Below are 18,285 nucleotides of genomic sequence, written 5' to 3'. Positions count from 1 at the left end.
GTGCAATCATTTGTCATTGTACAAACGTGACAGTTAACACACACTCACACTATTGCACTAGAGGCAGTGAACACACACCTGGAGCATAAACGGCACCCGAGGAGCAATTGGGGTTGTGTGCCATGCTCAGAGACACCTCAGCTCTGGATTGAGGTGTGAGGACAGTACTGTTCCTTCACTTCTACCACTCCCATTTTCCCTGTCAGTCACGGGAATCAAACAAGCAGCCTTCCAGTCCCAAGCCCACCTTCTAGCCATGTTGGTTTGTTTGTTATTTAAATTAAACAATTATATTTTATTATTAATAACTATATTTTTAAATTTGTGTATATCCTCTAATTAATCTCCCACTCAAACATTTATACCATATACCACTATTATTTTCAATGTGGTAACAATAACCGGAAGAATAAAACTGTTACCAGCAGAGGCCTAATCTTACAGGTTTATTTTTATAGCCCAAAACTTCACTCTCCTATGAATGTTTGTAAAACAGTTTGTATTTAGTGAAAGCACAGATTGCAGACTTATACTAGTGTGCACCAGAAGACGTTGAAGGAGGTGGAGGAGGACGGGCGTAATGGAATGACTCAACACAAAACCAACACAAGTGTGTGAGCAGCTGTGACGTGGTGTGAATATAAACAAGCAGCCTGTGTTAGTGTGTGGCAATCTGCAAGTGTGTGGTGATGTATAATGTGTTTGTGTGGTATATGTGTGTGTGTCTGTGTGTGTGCGTGTGAGTGTGAGCCTGTGTTTGTGCCTAAGTTTGTATTAGTGTGTGGTTTGTGTGTGTGGGCACAGCATACTCTGCTGTAGTGTGCGGTTATGCAAAATTGTGTGTGCATGTGAGAGCGTGTGTGATGTGTGTGACAGGCATGGCTTGCAGCCCAGGCGTGTGTGTGTGTGTGTTTGGAGCAGTGCTGTCTGATTAGACTGCACTCTGCAGACTGAGTGTTGACATCAGCCTCTTAATAACCACCTCACCGCACACACACTCCCCATTACTGCACACTCTGGGATAATAAATGTGACACCCAGGGCAGTGTGGCACTGATTGGGGCTGCACCTGCCACAAATCTCCTGCTTTACACATTTTGAAACACACAGACACACACACATTCCATATGCCAGCTTGCACCTTTATTTGCCTCTACTGAAACCAGAGCATATGTTAATACTGTCCAACTGTGGTGTAAATCTGTGACTTCATTACACTGGCAATTCTAAGTTTTTTCAAAGGTGAGGCCAAAATAGGTCCTGTCCAGCTCCTTTTAAAATTTATATTCAGTGTTCTATAATTATCCAAATGCATCTGTTATAATTAGAACACTTCATCAAGCTGCAGCCACTCTCCTGATATAGACAGATACAGTAAAATCAGACATGCAACTCTCCAAGAGTGACAAAGCACCTGCAGGTTTCTCTCTGCTGTCAGTCCTCACAGTTCACCATGATGAGCGATGCAGTCAGTGAGATGGCAAGAGACAAGAGAGGGGCCAGTCAGAGTTTGAGTCGAGAGAGCACCAAACAAACTTGAGCATCCAGTGCCCTGATATTGGTATGACCTGGTGCTTATTGGTTCAAATTTTGAATTAGAGAAGAAAAAGTGGTTTCATTGAATTTTGTGCTTAGATCTCATATTTAAACACAGTTATAAACTTAATATATAAATGCTAATAGAATAACATGTAACAAAGTAGTGCAGCATTGACTGTAAAAGCCAAACAAATACATTTTCCTCAGATTATTAAACATTTTTTCTATTTTAACCTGAAAAGACTACTTATATTTTAAAAATTATACTTATAAAATATTACTATAACCATAGACAACTGGTGACTTGGAATTAATGATGCATTGATGCTTTTTTATATTCCTATTTAAAGCAGGTAAGCAGATATTTTGCCTATTACTCTCTCTGTCTTATCTGCTATTCCTGTTTGTATTACTATGGACCCTCTTCAGCTTTCACACCGGCCCTGTGCTTTCCTTCCAAACACAACACATTCTTTGGCTTTCCATCACCGCCTGTAATATCTGCTAAAAAGCCATCAGAAATGTGATCTCTGTCCCACCCTCCAGAAACCAGCTTCACCTTCTTCCACTCTAAACGCTGGAATAATCTCCCTCATGTTTGTCGAATTTGCTTGCGCCTTTCCAACTCAAACACGTCTGCTTCTCTCCTTTGCCATTCCAGCCGTTCCTTAGGTGGCCTGCTTTCTCCAGGCCCTCCGCGTGTGTGGTCTTCAGCAGGGCAGCCACCACCCGCCCTGAGGCTTTCCTGAGCTCTTTCCAGTGTATCTTTGCCTCTCCCTCTCTTTTACTCACTAGCGCTCTCACTCTCCGGATGCCAAGCACTCTCTCCCTGCGAAAAACGCTCTCGCTGGAGATGCCGACGGCAAATATTTACACAAGGGGCTGGTGGAATGCCTTGGTTTCATAGCAGCGTCCCATCGTTAGAATAGCTGGAGGTGTTCGGACCCGTCGCAGGTTTCTTTTGATGTGGTGGCAACGCGTCATTGTGTTCAATCAGCCGTGTGACGCCTCCTCTCAGAGACATTTATTATATGGAAATGCTCTTATCCAGCCATCTCCTCTTTTGTCTGGCAAATATCTGTAAAAGTGTAGAGGCTCATTTGCTCTGAAGCTGAAGGGTTGAGTTGTACCAGAGGAGGGGAGCGGAAAAGAGCCTGTGATTAAGGAAATGATTCCGTTAGAGATGTGTTTGCCTTCACACTTGTCGCTAGAGGCTTTTTTTGTTCTCTTCTCTAAGGGTGGAATGCAGCCTTTCACTCGCAGACTTGCAAAGTTTGGAAAGTTTTAGCCTTAAAAGATCTGTACTTTGCTCACTGCCAGACTTAAGGCACAGTACAGATGATTAGAACTGCTTTTGGGAATGTGCAACATCATCAAAATGTACACATCCAGCAGTTTATCTCATTAGTTGTGCTTTGGTCAGCCATTGACAGTGGCAAAGCATGTAATCCAAGCAGTGCATGATGCCTAGTGCAGAGCTGCCTTTAGCTTGAATTAAATCACACCATAGAAATAATAATTCTCACGGAGCAAAGCAGTTTTGCTAATCATGTGTAGTGTGCCTTTTTTTTAAGGATTTTCAGCTGTTGACCTTATTCAAATGGCAGAAATATATTCTTATTATATCACAAAAAGGGTGTCAGCAGTTATGGCAAAGCGTGTTTGCCTGTAGAAATAGGGGTTCACTCTATCTCCTGAACCATTAAATTCTGACTTTGCCACAAACATGCTAGGAAGTCAGAAAGTGCAAAGAAACCTCCTAATTTTGGATGCAATTAATGGTGTAATTTCTCTCCTCTTGATTCCTATTTTAGAACGCTTTCACAATCACTTTCCCAAACACATACTTAGTGGTTGGTTGTTTTACTTGTCGGTCAAATGTCCTCTTCATGTCAAAGTAGATGGCTTGTGGCCACATTGGGCGACAAAACACATTAGACACTCTAGTGATAGAAGTCTGACTTGTGACACTAGGGATGAATTAGATGTCTCCACGTTCACTCCAGTTCGCCACAATATATCGCTGACCTTTGGAATGCGCCATTCTTCAGTGCTGACCGTTGAAACCATCCCCATTTGTTACCTTGACAAAATACAATTTACTTCATAACAAGATAATGCCAGGTCTTGTGCCTTCCGTCTCCCTGTTACAAGTGTCTGTTATCTGGCTCTCTGACATTCTAATATAATGCATTGTGCTACAGCCTATTCTTTAGCCATAGGTGACAGTACTGGCCTTTGTTATCAGGCTGTGCTGTCCTTTTGTTTTCTTTGCCAAGTAATCTCCACATCTATGTGTGTCGGTGAGGATGTCAGGGGAGCTGCCCCTGCACCTTCTTATCTCACATTGGTACTGTTGCCTGCCACCATACTGCTCCATGGTTAGGTGATGATATGGCAGGGTACCTACACTCGACAGTGACTGGAGGAATGTTATCTGACTCCAAGTGAGCCCCTATTGTTGATGTTTCATTTTTATATTTTTCATATATTTCCAAATATTCATATATTTTTATAACTCTTGGGGGGGGAGGTGGGGAATGTAAAAATAAAAGTGCATAGACGGTGCAGCAGGTAGTGTCGGTGTTACACAGCTCAAGGGTCCTGGGGTCCTGCAGTGGTTGACTGTCTGTGAGGAGTTTGGTTTGTTTTCCCTGTGTCCAGGTGGGTTTCCTCTGGGTGCTCCGGTTTACTCCCAGGGTCCAAAAACACATGGATTGGTGACTCAAAATGCCCAGTGACTCCAGACTCACCTCGACCCTGATCTGGTTCAGCGGTTACAGACAATGAATGAATGAATAAATATGCGTTTATTTGTCAGTCCCAAGCCTGCTTCATAATGGTAACAACATGGAGAAAAGTGCAGACACAAAAACGACAACATAGGATAATATAGAGCTTACATTTACATTTGCTGTAAGATCATATTTTATACTACTCTGGAGGGGGGCATTTTATTTATTGTACACAACTATATATCCCGTGACTGATGTGTTTACAGACTGTGGAATGCTAAATGGCTTCACAGTGTAGTTCAATACTTATGTACAAGTATCATCATTAGATTTATGTACTTGTAATTTACACTTAATGTTTGTTAGACACAGGTGATATTTTCCCCTTTAAAGCATTACGGTATGAAAGTGAGCCAGTTTCACTGCAACAGCTGCAACCCTGAGAAAGTATTTCCTCTGTTGGCCAGGTGACTGTGCTGAGGCCTGAAATCTGAGATTTACAGCAGCGTTCCTGACACATACCTCTCTCTCCCCATCAGAGCACACTCCTCATTAATCTTGCCTTCATTTCACACTCCTACCTTTCCAGCCTCCCCCTCTCTTTCTCTCCACAAGGAATGGGCTTAATCTATTCTGTAGCAGTCTCAGTGCACACTACCTGCCTTGGTTATCTATGGGTTTAATGTAAACTCAGGGTGAGGCCTGTATGCATGGAGAAGACCTTAGGGAACCAACACCAAGTCTAGTTTATTACACTGCATTATAACAGACACTGCGCCCCGTCACATGTAAGGTGTCAGGTGATTGAGTATTCTGCTGCTACCTCGCAGAACTGCAGTTATATAGAAACTGTAATGGAAGTGTATTACATCTATCTTGTATCTGCGCTTACTTTTCACCAGAAACACATGCCATAAAGCTTTGCAGCTGAAAGCAGCAGCCACACAGCACTCCAGCACAAGGTCTTAGTTTCTGTAAAACTTATGATTTGTGTAATGGATTATTAGTATGTAAGGTATTTTTTTTTACCTTACCTTAGTTTAGAGTTACATCACAATGTGTTAAAGATGTTTGACAATCATGGAAATTGTTATTTAATTGTTATTTATATTGTTTTATTGGCTGATTTTTAAATAGTTTTTTCTTTTTTTTTTCTTTTGACATAATGACAGTTATAAATGTTGCTTCATAGTGTTTTTTTTCTCAGCACCTTGGGGATAAGGTACTGGTTCTGGTTGGTTCATACAGAATAATTATTTATTTTATTTTATTTTTAAATATATTTTTAATATATATAAATGTCCACCCCAGTAATTCCGGGTAGGCTCCAGACCCCACGACCTTGAACTGGATAAGCAGTTACAGACAATGAATGAATTCATTTTTCCTGGACTGAAAACATGATAATATCATGGCAACTTGGATTTCGATTGAATTGTATTAGGCTTTAGTTGGACTTAAATGTCAAATTCAACCCATATTGCGATGCATGTTGAGGTGCATATTCTTCCTGTGGTGTCTGCCGATCACATGCTAAGAACTCTCTGTGTGTGTGTATGTGTGTGTGTTTAGGTGATGAGGCCTTGGCACAGTATGGCCACCATTTCCTCCAAAATGTGGAAGCCCTCCTGAAAGACTGTGCAGAGAAGAGAGAGAAAGCGTCCAGTCAGCTTCACTCCCTGCAGGAAGAGCAGCAGCAAGCCATTCACACCTTAAACAAGCTCAGGTCTCAGAGGAAGGAGACCAAAACCCTTTTAGATAAGGCCCATACCCCTTCAGACAGTTCCCTCAGCCCTTCAGGCCAGCCCCACATTGCTGCAGACCAGCCCCACCCAGCCTGTCCTGAGTGCACTCAGAAGGACAGTCCTGAAGCTGTGGCTCTGTCTGGAGGCTCTGGAGACCCCAACAGCAGAGCTCAGGGTAAACAGCTCTCTCAACTGTCAGCCCAACAGAGGCATAGAATCCTGAGAAAGGCCCTGACAGTGGATGTCACATCAGATCCCTCCAAACATGGTCCGTCCCTACCAGCCGGGGTCAACCAGAGGCTGAGAAGGAGGAGTTCTCCCCTGGGCAAGTGCAGCAAGGTAGCAGCCAGACCAGACTGGCAGAGCTAGATGTAAGGAATTGCAAGTTTTTTACAGCACATTTTAAAAACAAAGGCAGTACAAGGTGTTTTACATTTTTTTAAATTGACAATAATAAAGGCAAGCTTCTAACAAAATATAATATGAAATTAAGTGAATATAAAAATTTAAAATTAAAAACAAATAACTAAATCTTTGGGAGAACATTTCTTTAATTTTTTCCCTTTGGGAGCACAGTATGTTGAATCTGTGACGTAACAGTCAGTTTATGCTTCTTCATTATATCTATGTTGTGGAAGAATCCGTAAAAAAACTCTCTAAGAAGGTCCAGGATATTTGTTTCTTTCCTGGCGTGAATTGCAGAGCGAGGCAGACATATTAACACGCAAGTATAAACACTATGGTGTAGACTTCACATTGAACACAAAAGCATAATTCCCCCTTTACTGAAACCTCATTAACACACCCTCTACAGTAATCAAACTTTAAAGGTGCGATTTTTCTGAAAAAATGTAGTGCACAGCTCCCTCCCCTTTTTTAAGACAATGTGTAATTAAAATATAATCTTTCTTACATAATATATGCACATCATATAGACATGCATCATTTAGAGGGTTTAGTTTACCAGTTTAACATCTGTTATTTAAAAACCAGTAAGTAAGTATGTTTATATAATTCTGCAACACAAACAGCAAAGTAAATGAGAATTAAATCCAGCCATATTTTTTTTGTATCGGTTTTCGGTTTAGTGTCGAGAGAAAGAGAAAAATAATGTATGCATGTTTTTCAACACCCCTCCTTTTGTACTACTTAACCATCCACTGTAGAACCATCCACTGAGAAGTGGGGTGGGGAGGACGACCAGTGTTTTGGGGGAAAAGGTGGATCAGAGGAGGAGTGGGTTAGGGGGCTTGGGCGGGGGCTAATAGCCCATAGAGAAGCCTCTCCAGCCACACAGACCTGGAGGAAATGAAAGCACTTAGAGAGCCTTGTTCTGCTGGTGTCAAGCAAAGTCCATGTCTATTCCTGTCTGCTCTCTGTGCTTCAGACCTGCTGTTGTGGCAGGAGAAGCCCAAAACAAGAATGGCTGGGTAAACCAGACACCATTACACTGTGAGTTTATGCAGTTCTTCAAAAGAAGCTGTAGAGGCAGGTGCACTGAGCTTTTTTTTCCTGAGCCTAATATAAAGCCTCAAGACTGCTTTCTTTTAATTGATTTTGTTTATTTTGTTATTATTTTGAGTAAGTACAACGCTTAGGAACTATTTCGTCAAAGATTCACCAAAGGTTTGTAAACACCCTTTCCTTTCAGCTAATTTGAGTTGGACACAGATATTCAACTGAAACAAAATCAGACTTTCTGGAGCAGGAGATGGTCACAATGTTCAGTACCAGCTGTTGGCTTGAGCTTTAGGACGTCCAATAATTCTGAGATGCGCTGGAGTGCCTCTATGATCCAAAACCAATAATCCTACATCAGTATCTGGGCTCACTGTTGCTCTTGTGACTGAATGCTATTAAATCCATACAGCCATGTGTCAACATCTATTATCAATCTATTCCGGAAGAGTACAGGCAATTGACGCGGTAAAAGGATGAACAAACTCCCCAGTAATATCCTTCATGTCCACAAACATTTGGCTATATATTGTATTTGTGAAGATAATGAATAGATTTGTTCTAAAATGTCATCTCTCAAAGCAGGTAATGATCCACAAACGCCTAAATTAATATCCACCCGACATGTCAACAACTTCACATTCGTGTTATAGTCTTTGAGCCGTGGTATTTTCTTGTTTATTCAACACTTTCTTTGTGTGATTTGTTGCCTTTAAAATAGGCCATGAGAATTCATTGCATATTCATGCCATTTGAATGTTTATTAGTACCACTATTAGCATATTTCTTCTGGATGAATCCAGACACCCGCAGCAGAGCTCATAACAGAAGCCCCTCCGAGAACCCGTCGTCTTCTCGGTTGTTGTAAGATACTGTATGGCATCTGTGGCACTGGAAAACAATTTCTTCCCCTCCTCCTTCTCTTTCATTCCATCTCTCTTTCTCTCTCTTTCTTGCTCTCTCTCTCCAGACAAAAGTAGTCTGGGGATGTATTAGTCACCTCCCTGCATCTGTCTTCCTCTCCGACAGCTTCAGATTTGAAAACAAAAGGCAGAAAAAGAGGGAGAGAAGAGATGAGATAAGACGAGCCAAAATGCAAGTGTAGTCATTGTTCTCATTCAGAGCCCCGGCAGCTTTTAGGTAGAGGGAGGGGAAAAAGGAGCTTCTTTCTCTCTTTTTCTTCCCCAAAAAATTCCACCCTCATGCATTATGCATGAGTTGCCCCACCCCCTCATGTGCGCTTTTGCGCTTTGGCCCTGCTTTTGCTTTTATCCTTTCGCTGTAAGCGCATCTCACTTTTCCATTCTCCATTTCTCTATATTCTCTCTCTCTCTCTCTCACTCACACCACACACACACACACACACACACTCCCTCTCTCTCTCTGTCTCTCCCCCTCCACTCAGTCCCTACTCCCTGCAGGAGCGCACAAATGGCACAGCATGAGCCATTTCCTCTCCGAACGCTAACTTGATTACTCTGTTTTTGTGCTCGCCCTTGTTTTGTTTTTCCTCCTTTTATGTATCATTGTCCTGTACACAAATTTGTCGGAAAGAAAGCATTCATTTAATAAACCTCTCCAGCACACCATCAATGGAAAATGCCCAAAGCACCCTGCTACCCCTGCCACAGTCGATTTTTAATTACATATTTTCAGTATTTTAAAAAAAATAGTGTATTGAAACATCTGACGCAAATGCTGCCAGTGTGGTCAGGGGATGGCTCTGAGTGTTGTGGAACTTGATGAACTTTAGCGACACAGAGAAAGCTGGATTCAAAATGGCTGATGTGACGCACCATAATTTATATTACTCATCTCATTGAAAATTTCTTGCAATTCTCTGTCGTGTTAAGCTGCAAAATCCACCCAGTTGGATTTGACTGTTTTTGTAAGGTCACCAAAACCAATGCATTGCCCATTTAGACTGAAGATATAAGGAGTGTTTGAACCTGGAATACTTTTTGAAATGTAAAGCAATACAGGGCACCTAAGTCATTTAGTCTTAAATTGTAACTATGGCTTTTGGTACTTGAACCTACACATATCACAAATGGAGTTGATACAAAACAAAACATTATAAAGAAAGTGCTAGACATGGGCTCTTTAATAACTTGTGTGCACCAAGGTGAACGTGGCATCTGCGTTGCAGCTGATTGTAACATGCTCTTTATGCACATGCGTGTTCCAGCTAATTAATTTATTTACTCAACTCCCATAGCAATGTGCTGCAGATATCTGGTATCTTTCTATTATGAAACAATTCGTTGTCAGCCCCCTGATGAATTCCATATGATACTATATCAGCTATAATATTCAGAAATAATCGCTGAGCGCAAAACCAAATTTCAGCTCTCATTGTTTCTGGCTTGGTGTGGAGGGATTTCTCTTTATCAGCGCCGTCTACTGCAGTGTCCCACTAATCCTGCATTCAGAACTAGAGACTCAGATTGAATCAGCCTGATGTATGCAGGGTTTATTTACGAGGGCCCAAAGCATCATTGGTATATTCAGTGTACAGGATTTACACTCCACTGAACTTGGTGGAGGGGGACTGAAAGCAGGGAGGATTGTGGCACAAGTGTCAAAATGCTGGCCCTGTCTTTAAGACATCGTGATAATACAAAATTAATCGCAACAAAGAGTTTTTAGAGCAATTAATTCTTGTTTCATTCATTATTTGCAGTTATTTGCAGATCTGTGAAGTGGTGCAGTAGTAATAGACTTGTTTTATACATTTTTAGCAACCTTTTTCATTAAATTAAGTCAGTGATCCCAAATTTCTGAAATGGGATTCCAAGCTTTCGTGCTCATTTCTTTTTTGAAGCTAAGGGGGGGAGAAAATGGACCCAACAAATTGAGCCGAGAAAGATTACCCATTATAAATTGAGAGTGAGAAAATAAGATACGAGTGTATGGCAATGGAGAGAGGGATTTCATTAGCATTCCACAGGCCTCTGGGAAGTTTTTCTTATGTATCATACCCTTAGAACTTGTGTTCGACATTCTACTACAGAGTTAATAATCATTTGTAATAATTATACTTATTGTAATCTCTCTTAGATCTCATCGTTCCTGTTTTAATAATGGAGCAGATAATTAACCAGGCTCATCACTCTTTATCCTCCGGCACAGACTCGTTACCAAAAATGTGTGCAAGGGTTAAAAAATCCACAGTATTAATTATTGAGCTTTATGGGACATGAAGCGGCAGCAGAAATGCTTACCCTACAGATATTATTTCTGTTAAAATCTGTATGTGTAATCAGTTTTACTATCTTTATGAGAACCTGGTATCCTCATAATGATTACAGAGCATGAATTCTGGTTTTGGGGAAATGTTGCTAGTAATTAACAAAAAAAATTATATTTCCTTGACACAGTTTTGAGAACTTAAGAGATAAAATATTTTCATGTTGCTTCAGAAGCTAAAGCATTATTCCAGTGTTTCTTTATCTCCCACATTTGTGTTGTACGGTCAACACATGCATCATCTGTAACAGTTAAACTGCAGCAAACATATCCATTTGAAAAATGCTGGGTTATTCCTTTAAGGTTTCAGTGAATTCAGTGTTTCACTGGCAGCTGTTTCATTACCTGTGATTACAGCTGCAATAAGTGCTTCATTTCATTTCTTGTACTGGGCAGCTTCTGGGGCTTGGGTTTCAGTGTCTGCTAAGGAACAAATCTGGGTTACGTCCAGCAGCAGCTGCCAGTCCAAGGAAGAGCCTAAAGAGTCTCTACTCATAAACATGAAAATGGGCGAACAGTAATATGTTTTTAAAAGATATTAATATTTGCAAATAATACCTTTCTCAAATCATGCCTTTACTCATCTTTGCTGCCAGAACTTCTATTCTATTGACAAGGCTTTACACAATATACTGGGACATTCCTGTGAGTATGTGTTTGCTTTTAGCCATAAGAATATCAGTGAGGTCATATTGCATGATTTGTTCTGAATCAAAGCCACTTGAACTCATCCCAAAGTTATTCTGTGTGCTCCATCACTGCAGAGAACACGGTTGCACTACTCCACAGAGTGAGGGTGGCTGGATGAAGAAGAATTATACCTACAGCATCCTGAAGCAGCACATGGGCATCTTCTTCTGGAGCTTGAAGTGCTGCACTGTTCTTTGATGTGGTCTCCAATGCTTCTGACAATAAGGAGCTGAGAAGCAAGACCTTGGTGAAGATCTGTGTGGTCCTTGTGGACAGCACTCTGTTCAGACTGTGGTATGAATCTGACTAGCTCCCTCCCCCAAGAAGCAGGCCAAACTGACCTCTGTAGACGAGGATAATAAGAAGAGGTCAGCAAAGCTTGAGGAAAGTTTGGAACACAGTAAGAACAGCCAGATAAGTTCTGCCTTGTATGAGAAATCTCAGAAGAGAAAACGGCTGCTTGCATTGCCTCCAGAGTTAGGGTTCATGTACATTTTGGTCTTAAAAGTAATGTAAGTGAAAATGAAGAGTATAGTTTAAAAGCTGTGGATAGGCATTAGATGTGTATATGAGGAGCTTTGGAACACTTAATATGAAATTCAAGAATATTTCCTAAGTAAGGGGCATGGATAGTGCGGAAAAGCTGAAGGCTCTAGTATGGACAGTAATGAATTCTTCTCTTCCTTAAGAAAGAGGCCAGGCAAATAAATGCAGTATTCTGTTTGATGCTTCTGCCACTGAACAAACTGATAATGCCTCAAAAACAAAGATCATATAATGCTGTGTTTTACTTTTTTTTCCTGTTGTAATTGCTATGTTTGACACAGCAGGCAGTGTTGGGCTCAAGGCAGTACTGCACAAGGCTATCAAGAAGCCATTCAGTTGGATGGTAAATGATGTTGCTGATGCTGGGGTTGCCATCTTTGAGTCATTGTCTCATTAAGTCATCACATCAAAATGGGGGAAAAATTGAGGGAATGGGGAAAATCATTACACTTCAGAATTCTGTCAGGAATAAAATGCCTGTGTAAATCTTCCCAGGGCCTCAGGCCATCCTTCACGTGTGCCTTTTCTTCAGGACGCCATAAATTTCCTACAAGTTAGTACCTTGCGAGGCAGTTAGTAATTTAGCCAATGGGGGAATAATTTTAGTGGAATGGCGCTATATCTTGCATTATGAGTTTCTCAAATAAAATATTGAGCTTTCGACACCTTGCAGGTGTTTAAACCCAAGGCGTCCCCTGAGTGAAGTAGAAATGTTTAACGGTTTGTTTGGTTTGGAGTCTGTCTGGGCTATTCTTAGCCATGTCTGGGGAAGCTTTGGAGAACTTTCTGCTGAAACATAAGGCCTAATGTGTGGAACTGTTTTAATTTGCCCATATTTTATGCATGTGTTGGGTTTTGGTTGAGTGTAGAACTTCACAGCTTTTGACCAGAAGGTCCTTGTAGGTTTACTTTTCCAGAAAGTGGTGTGTTAGCTTGTTTGGAAGGTGGTTTCACAGGAAGAATGGCATTACTCTGGCTGTGGTTTTTGTCCGTGGTCCGAATTGAAGTCAGAATACAAAGTCTAGCAGTGTAGCTGCTGGAGAGAGGAAAAAAAAATACGAAGAAGAGGAAGGGCCTTAACATATTGTGAGTGTTATTCCAGATGGTACTGAGTGGAAAAGATGACAAGTTGCAAACTCCCACAGCTGTCTGTCTGTGCCTCTCTCTCTCTCTCTCACTCAAGGTTAGATATTTCTAAATCGTTTACGTTGAATGTCCGTCTATCTTTTTCTTTGAAAAAAAATAAAAAGGAAACACTGAACAGGGAACTGGTAGCTTTATGCTGTGCGTCCTGATTTCTCTCAGTTTACATCATTCATGCCCTGCAGTGTGAGCTGTGCAGGACGACATGACATTAGCATCTGCTGAGGAGGCGGAGGAGGACCATGTTTTAGCACGGGGAAGCAGCTGCTCTTCTTCCAGGACGGATTTCTCTACCTCATGTCAGTCAGACTCAGATCCTGAAGAGCAGCAGCCCTGTTTACCTTCTCAGGAACACTAAACTCAAATCCCAGTAGCCTGAATTAGCTGATGAGATGAGTCAGACATACTGAAGAAAGACTAGGCCCAGAATTTATTCACAGTTTGTCGCATAACCTTTACCTTAGTTTTGTACATGCACAACAATTGACAAAATTCAAGCTGCAGTGTGGCTATTCTTTGTACTTTCTAGTGAAGAAAAAAAACAACTTTAGGCCTTGGCTACATTTTGATGTCAAAAAAAGTGAAAATTCTTGAGTATCTAACTTGCATTTTGAGTTATTCTGAGATGGCTTTGGCACACTGAAAAACAACTAAACAGCCCAAACACATTGTTATTTTCCTCAGTGTAATGATTAGTATTCATCATTAATTAATCATTAACTAACTGAATGATGATAATGTGACCTGCTAAGCCACTTTAGCGAGCTAGCTAGTTTGTCTCCACTTAAATACTTTAAATTCTCTCTGTTAATAATCATCTTTTAATTCCGAGTCTAGAACAAGGTCATAATCTAACATGGACTTGTATGTCTATCGTGTCATTTAAAAACAGTTGGGAATGCTAAGTGGAAATAGTTATTGGTATGCATAGGCTGCTCCAATGTATTCTCATTATTGATAGTAAAATGCACCAGGCCAAAATCAGCAGTTTGCAAGTTGGTTATCATGCCTTGCCTTACAATGGTGTGAACCCTTTTGAATTTTCCATATTTCCTCATATGTATTTGACTTAAAATTTAGATGAATCTGATTTTCACATACAGTAAGTCTTAATATTAGATAAAACTAAATAATGCCAATGAGGAAAATACACTAAACTTGGTCATTTATTTATTGAGAAATAAATAACCCAATGTTACATATCTGTGAGTGGCAAAGAATGTGATTCATTAGGATTAGCAGATAATTTAAAGATGAAATTATTCAGGTGTTTTTCTATCAATGGGATGACAAACAGGTGAGAGTAGGTGCCCTGTTTTATTTAAAGAACATGGATCTATCAAAATCTGATCTTCACAGTACATGTTTGTGGAATGCATGACACAAACAAAGGAGATTTCTGAGTTGTTGATGATCAGGCTGTTCACAATACCATCTCTTTGACCATGTCTTTAACTCCACCAGTCCACAGACTGCATACACATGGAGGAAATGCAAGAACATTGTAACCCTGCCCAGTAATAGTTGACCAGCCAAGTTCACTCCAAGAGCAAGACATGTAATAGTGCGCAAGGTCACAAAGGAACCCAAGGTAACGTCTAAACAACTAAAGGCTTTCCTCACATTGGCCAGTGTTAATGTTCAGGAGTCCACCATTAGGAGAACAATGAACAAAAATAGTGTGCATGGCAGGGTTGCAAGGAGAAAGACCTTGCAATTTGCTAAAGATCACATGGACAAGCCAGGAGGCTACAGGATCAAAGTTTGTGGATGAACAAAATTGTTTTAAATGAAAAGTGTCATGTTTGGAGAAACAGGATAAACATCATCCCATCTGTGAAACATGGTGCTGGTAGTATCATGGTTTGGAAGGTTTGCTAATTCTGAATTATACCAGCGGATTTTAAAGAAAAATTTCAGGGCATCCGTCCATGAGCTGAATCTAAAGAGATTGTGGGTCATGCAGAGAGACAACCACCCTAAGCCCACACAGGTCATTCCACCAAAGAGTGGTTAAAGGAGATAAAGTTAATGTTTTGGAATGGAATGGCCAAGTCAAAGTCCTGACCTTAATCCAATAGAAATGTTGGGGAAGAATCTGGAGCAAGCAGTTCATGGGAGGAAACTGCAAAAATTCCTCCAAGCAGATGTGCAGGATTAATCAACACATACCACACAAGGGGGTCACACCTCATACTGAAAGCAAAGGTCCAACTATTGTAATACTGGACCATTTTCCTCAATCAATTAAGGATCAGATAAAATAATTTTGTCTGCCTTTTTTTAAATTTTGGTTCATTTTTCTACGTTAAGGACTTGGAAGTTTTCGATCAAATATACGGTAAGCAGAAATATAAAAAAAATATATTAATATAGAAAATCTTTTCTTTATTATGAAAGGTCTCTAGTCTCACAGTTCCTCTTCTAATAGACCTGGCCAGGGCTGGAGAGTGAAACAAATTAGCATAAATGCAAAGCCCTATGTGTTCAGCTGCAGCTTTAGCAGCTTGGCTCTGAGTGATGACCTACTGCTCCAGACCAACTCAGCCTTAATGCATTCAGCCTGGTCTTCCAGACCTCCAGTCCACCGGGGAAATGCTTCATTTGCCAATTTTAGAGCCACTGCAGCTGCGCATTGTGTATGAGAGTGTATTTGTGTGTTTGAATGTAAAGCAGTGTATGTGGGCTTTTGCAGCCAACAGCTGTTAGCAAATGTCCAAAAGGGCACCCCCTTCAGGGGATTTCTTTAGATATGTTAGATGGAAATATTCAAGTTTGCTCTCTCTTTAGAATCAAATTCTCACTTTTTCCCTGCCATTTGCTTTTTCCTATTCTCGTTTATGAAAGCCTGGCTGTTGATGTTGGTGTAATTTGGACCAGTATTGTCACATAATTTTGCGTTCTTTTATTTCAAACTGTGGCCTTGTGATTCTATCTACCAGTGACCGTCTCCTGTAACTGATATTTTTATTTGTCAATATAATTCCTCAGTTCTCAGTCTCTAAGTTGAGACCAGTTCAGTTGGTGCCAATCATTAACCCTGTGTTTAGATGTCAGCTCTCTGAGGAAAACCTGTACAAATTGCCATTAATAGCAACAGTTCAAAGTCTCCACGGCTCGGGTGTTGCTGTGTTTTTTGGTGCCAGGGCAACTGCTGCTGTGGTAGAGTGGTTCACTACTTTATTGGACAGATTTAGAGTGTAAAATCATCCCAGGCACTTTAGCTTAAGTGATTTCATTACTAATTTTAATTAACTCAAAATTAAATGCCTTTTACATGTATGGCATTCGTTATAAAGAGTTATCCAAAGTCACTTACTGTTTGTTTTTTCCCCAGTTGTGTTACAGATGTAGACTGCAGTATAAGGAGTTTTGCTTAAGTATGTATCTCATTGTTATAAGCTGGGAACTGAACACTAGTCTGCCATAATGTTAACAATGATGTTAACTACGCTGATTTTGAACACTACATTTCTATACCTCCATATGACCATTACAAAGGTAATTTGTTTATTTATTAGTTTTTCTTCCTCAGCCACTGCTACTGGTGCCATCTTTAAACCACATTGCATCGTGGTATGCATTCAGAATTGTAGTGCACCACTGTTTGCTGTTTGTTGTGGGTCTTTGATAGTGAGCGAGAAAATAAAGATTTCAGACCACTGAGAATTGGAACATCTCTGTGAAATAGCTGACACCATGTAGTGCACTATTTCTGAAATAGAGAGAGTCTACAAATGCAGCAGTGGCCTGGCAGTGTTGCTGAGGTGAGCAGCTTTCATCTGTATATCTCTCTTTACTGCCAGTGGGATACATGCCTTGATCCAGCTTCCATCTGCCTTTACAGGATAAACATTTCTGCATATGTAGAGTACAGAGAGACACAGTAGGCCCAGTGTCTGTATGCCTACAGGCATCACAAATACATCACACAATTAATTTCAGAGGAAAAATAAATATTTAAATATGAGGGAGTGCTCCTTTAAAAACTTAACTTTAAAAATATTATAATCAGTACCCCCCCCCCACCACCACCACACATGTCTCCCCATCTTTCCAAATTAGAGCCATGCAAAATCAATGGCCCACAGCCTCTTTATGGATAAACTATTAATCATCCTCTCTCATCCTCCTCAGCAATTACCTGCAAAATTATTCAGAATCCACCATTTGGCTCCTCATACCTGCAGCTCGTTAATCAGAAGAGTGTGTATGTGTCGACAGCCCCTTAAACTAAAATACCAGTTCTGATGCTCCGAGTCTGCTTTGCTCAGAACAGTATTCACACTCATATACACACATGGAATAGAGCTAGTTCTGTGTAGCAGGACCAGAGAACCTGATGCTGGCAGTGAAGTGTAAATGAGAGAGAGGGGGAAGGGGAGAGAGCCTCAGTGAACGAGGGATGAATTTTTATATTTTTGAACTAAAAGCTGGCACTGATAGGCAGAGAATGATTGGCGTACTGTGCACATTCTCTCTCTCTCTCTCTCTCTCTCCACCCCCTTCTCTACCTCTATTACCAACCCCCCCTACACACACACATTTCTGTCAGACCCCCAGCCAGCAGCATCAGGCCCACACCAGATCTGTCATGCTGTCAGTGCTGATGCTCAATTAAAAGAGTGCTCAGGACCCTGGTTCAAATTAATGATGGCACTGTCAGATTTTAACACAATCCATGGGCTTTTTTCCCTGGTTTGACCTTGCTGTTGTGCCCTTTTTATGGAATTTTTTTGCTGAGGTTTACAGTTTTTTTTTCCACCCATTTTTGTTGAAATTGTGTCACATTTCCTGGCGCTGTCTAGACTCAGAGCTTTGTCTGTGACGCTCAGTACAGTCTCCTTTTAACAAAGACATGAATCGGTGACAACTCGCTTAAAGCTTCAGAGCTGCCTGCATCCTGTGAAACGTTGACTTCTTTGTCGCTGTACTGTGAACCAAAAACAAGGCTTCAGAGGCCTTGGACCTACTGAACTGTGATTAATTTTAACCAGTAACACAGCAGAGGTGGGGTTTAACAGTGTTACATGTTATTGCCACGTACGTCCTTCAAAAGCAGGCAAAATACACTATAATTAAATAAACCAGTGTTAAATATATAATTAAATTGTTTATTAGAAATAATGGCAATAAACTCACCTGTCCATATTTTGACAAAGCAACTTATAGGGACCACT

General features: G+C 40.7%; 1 protein-coding gene across 4 annotated transcripts in view; it reads left to right on the top strand.

Annotated features, from left to right (window-relative positions):
• Positions 1-18,285, top strand: part of LOC136679235 (protein lava lamp-like) — an 81,453-nt gene that overhangs the window by 56,138 nt on the left and 7,030 nt on the right. For 2 of the 4 annotated variants that reach the window (XM_066657652.1, XM_066657649.1), the window contains one exon: positions 5,847-6,477. In XM_066657652.1, the coding sequence (XP_066513749.1) occupies positions 5,847-6,388 (542 nt within the window). In that variant the 3' untranslated portion in view covers positions 6,389-6,477. Of the gene's footprint in view, positions 1-5,846; positions 6,478-11,490; positions 13,176-18,285 lie in introns of those variants that run through there. The other 2 variants (XM_066657650.1, XM_066657651.1) reach the window with 2 other exon arrangements.

This window comes from Hoplias malabaricus, chromosome Y (assembly GCF_029633855.1).
Source record: "Hoplias malabaricus isolate fHopMal1 chromosome Y, fHopMal1.hap1, whole genome shotgun sequence".
In the NCBI taxonomy this organism is placed as follows: domain Eukaryota; kingdom Metazoa; phylum Chordata; class Actinopteri; order Characiformes; family Erythrinidae; genus Hoplias; species Hoplias malabaricus.
The sequence above is the reverse complement of the archived record's forward strand: the minus strand, read 5'-3'. Positions and strand labels throughout refer to the sequence as shown.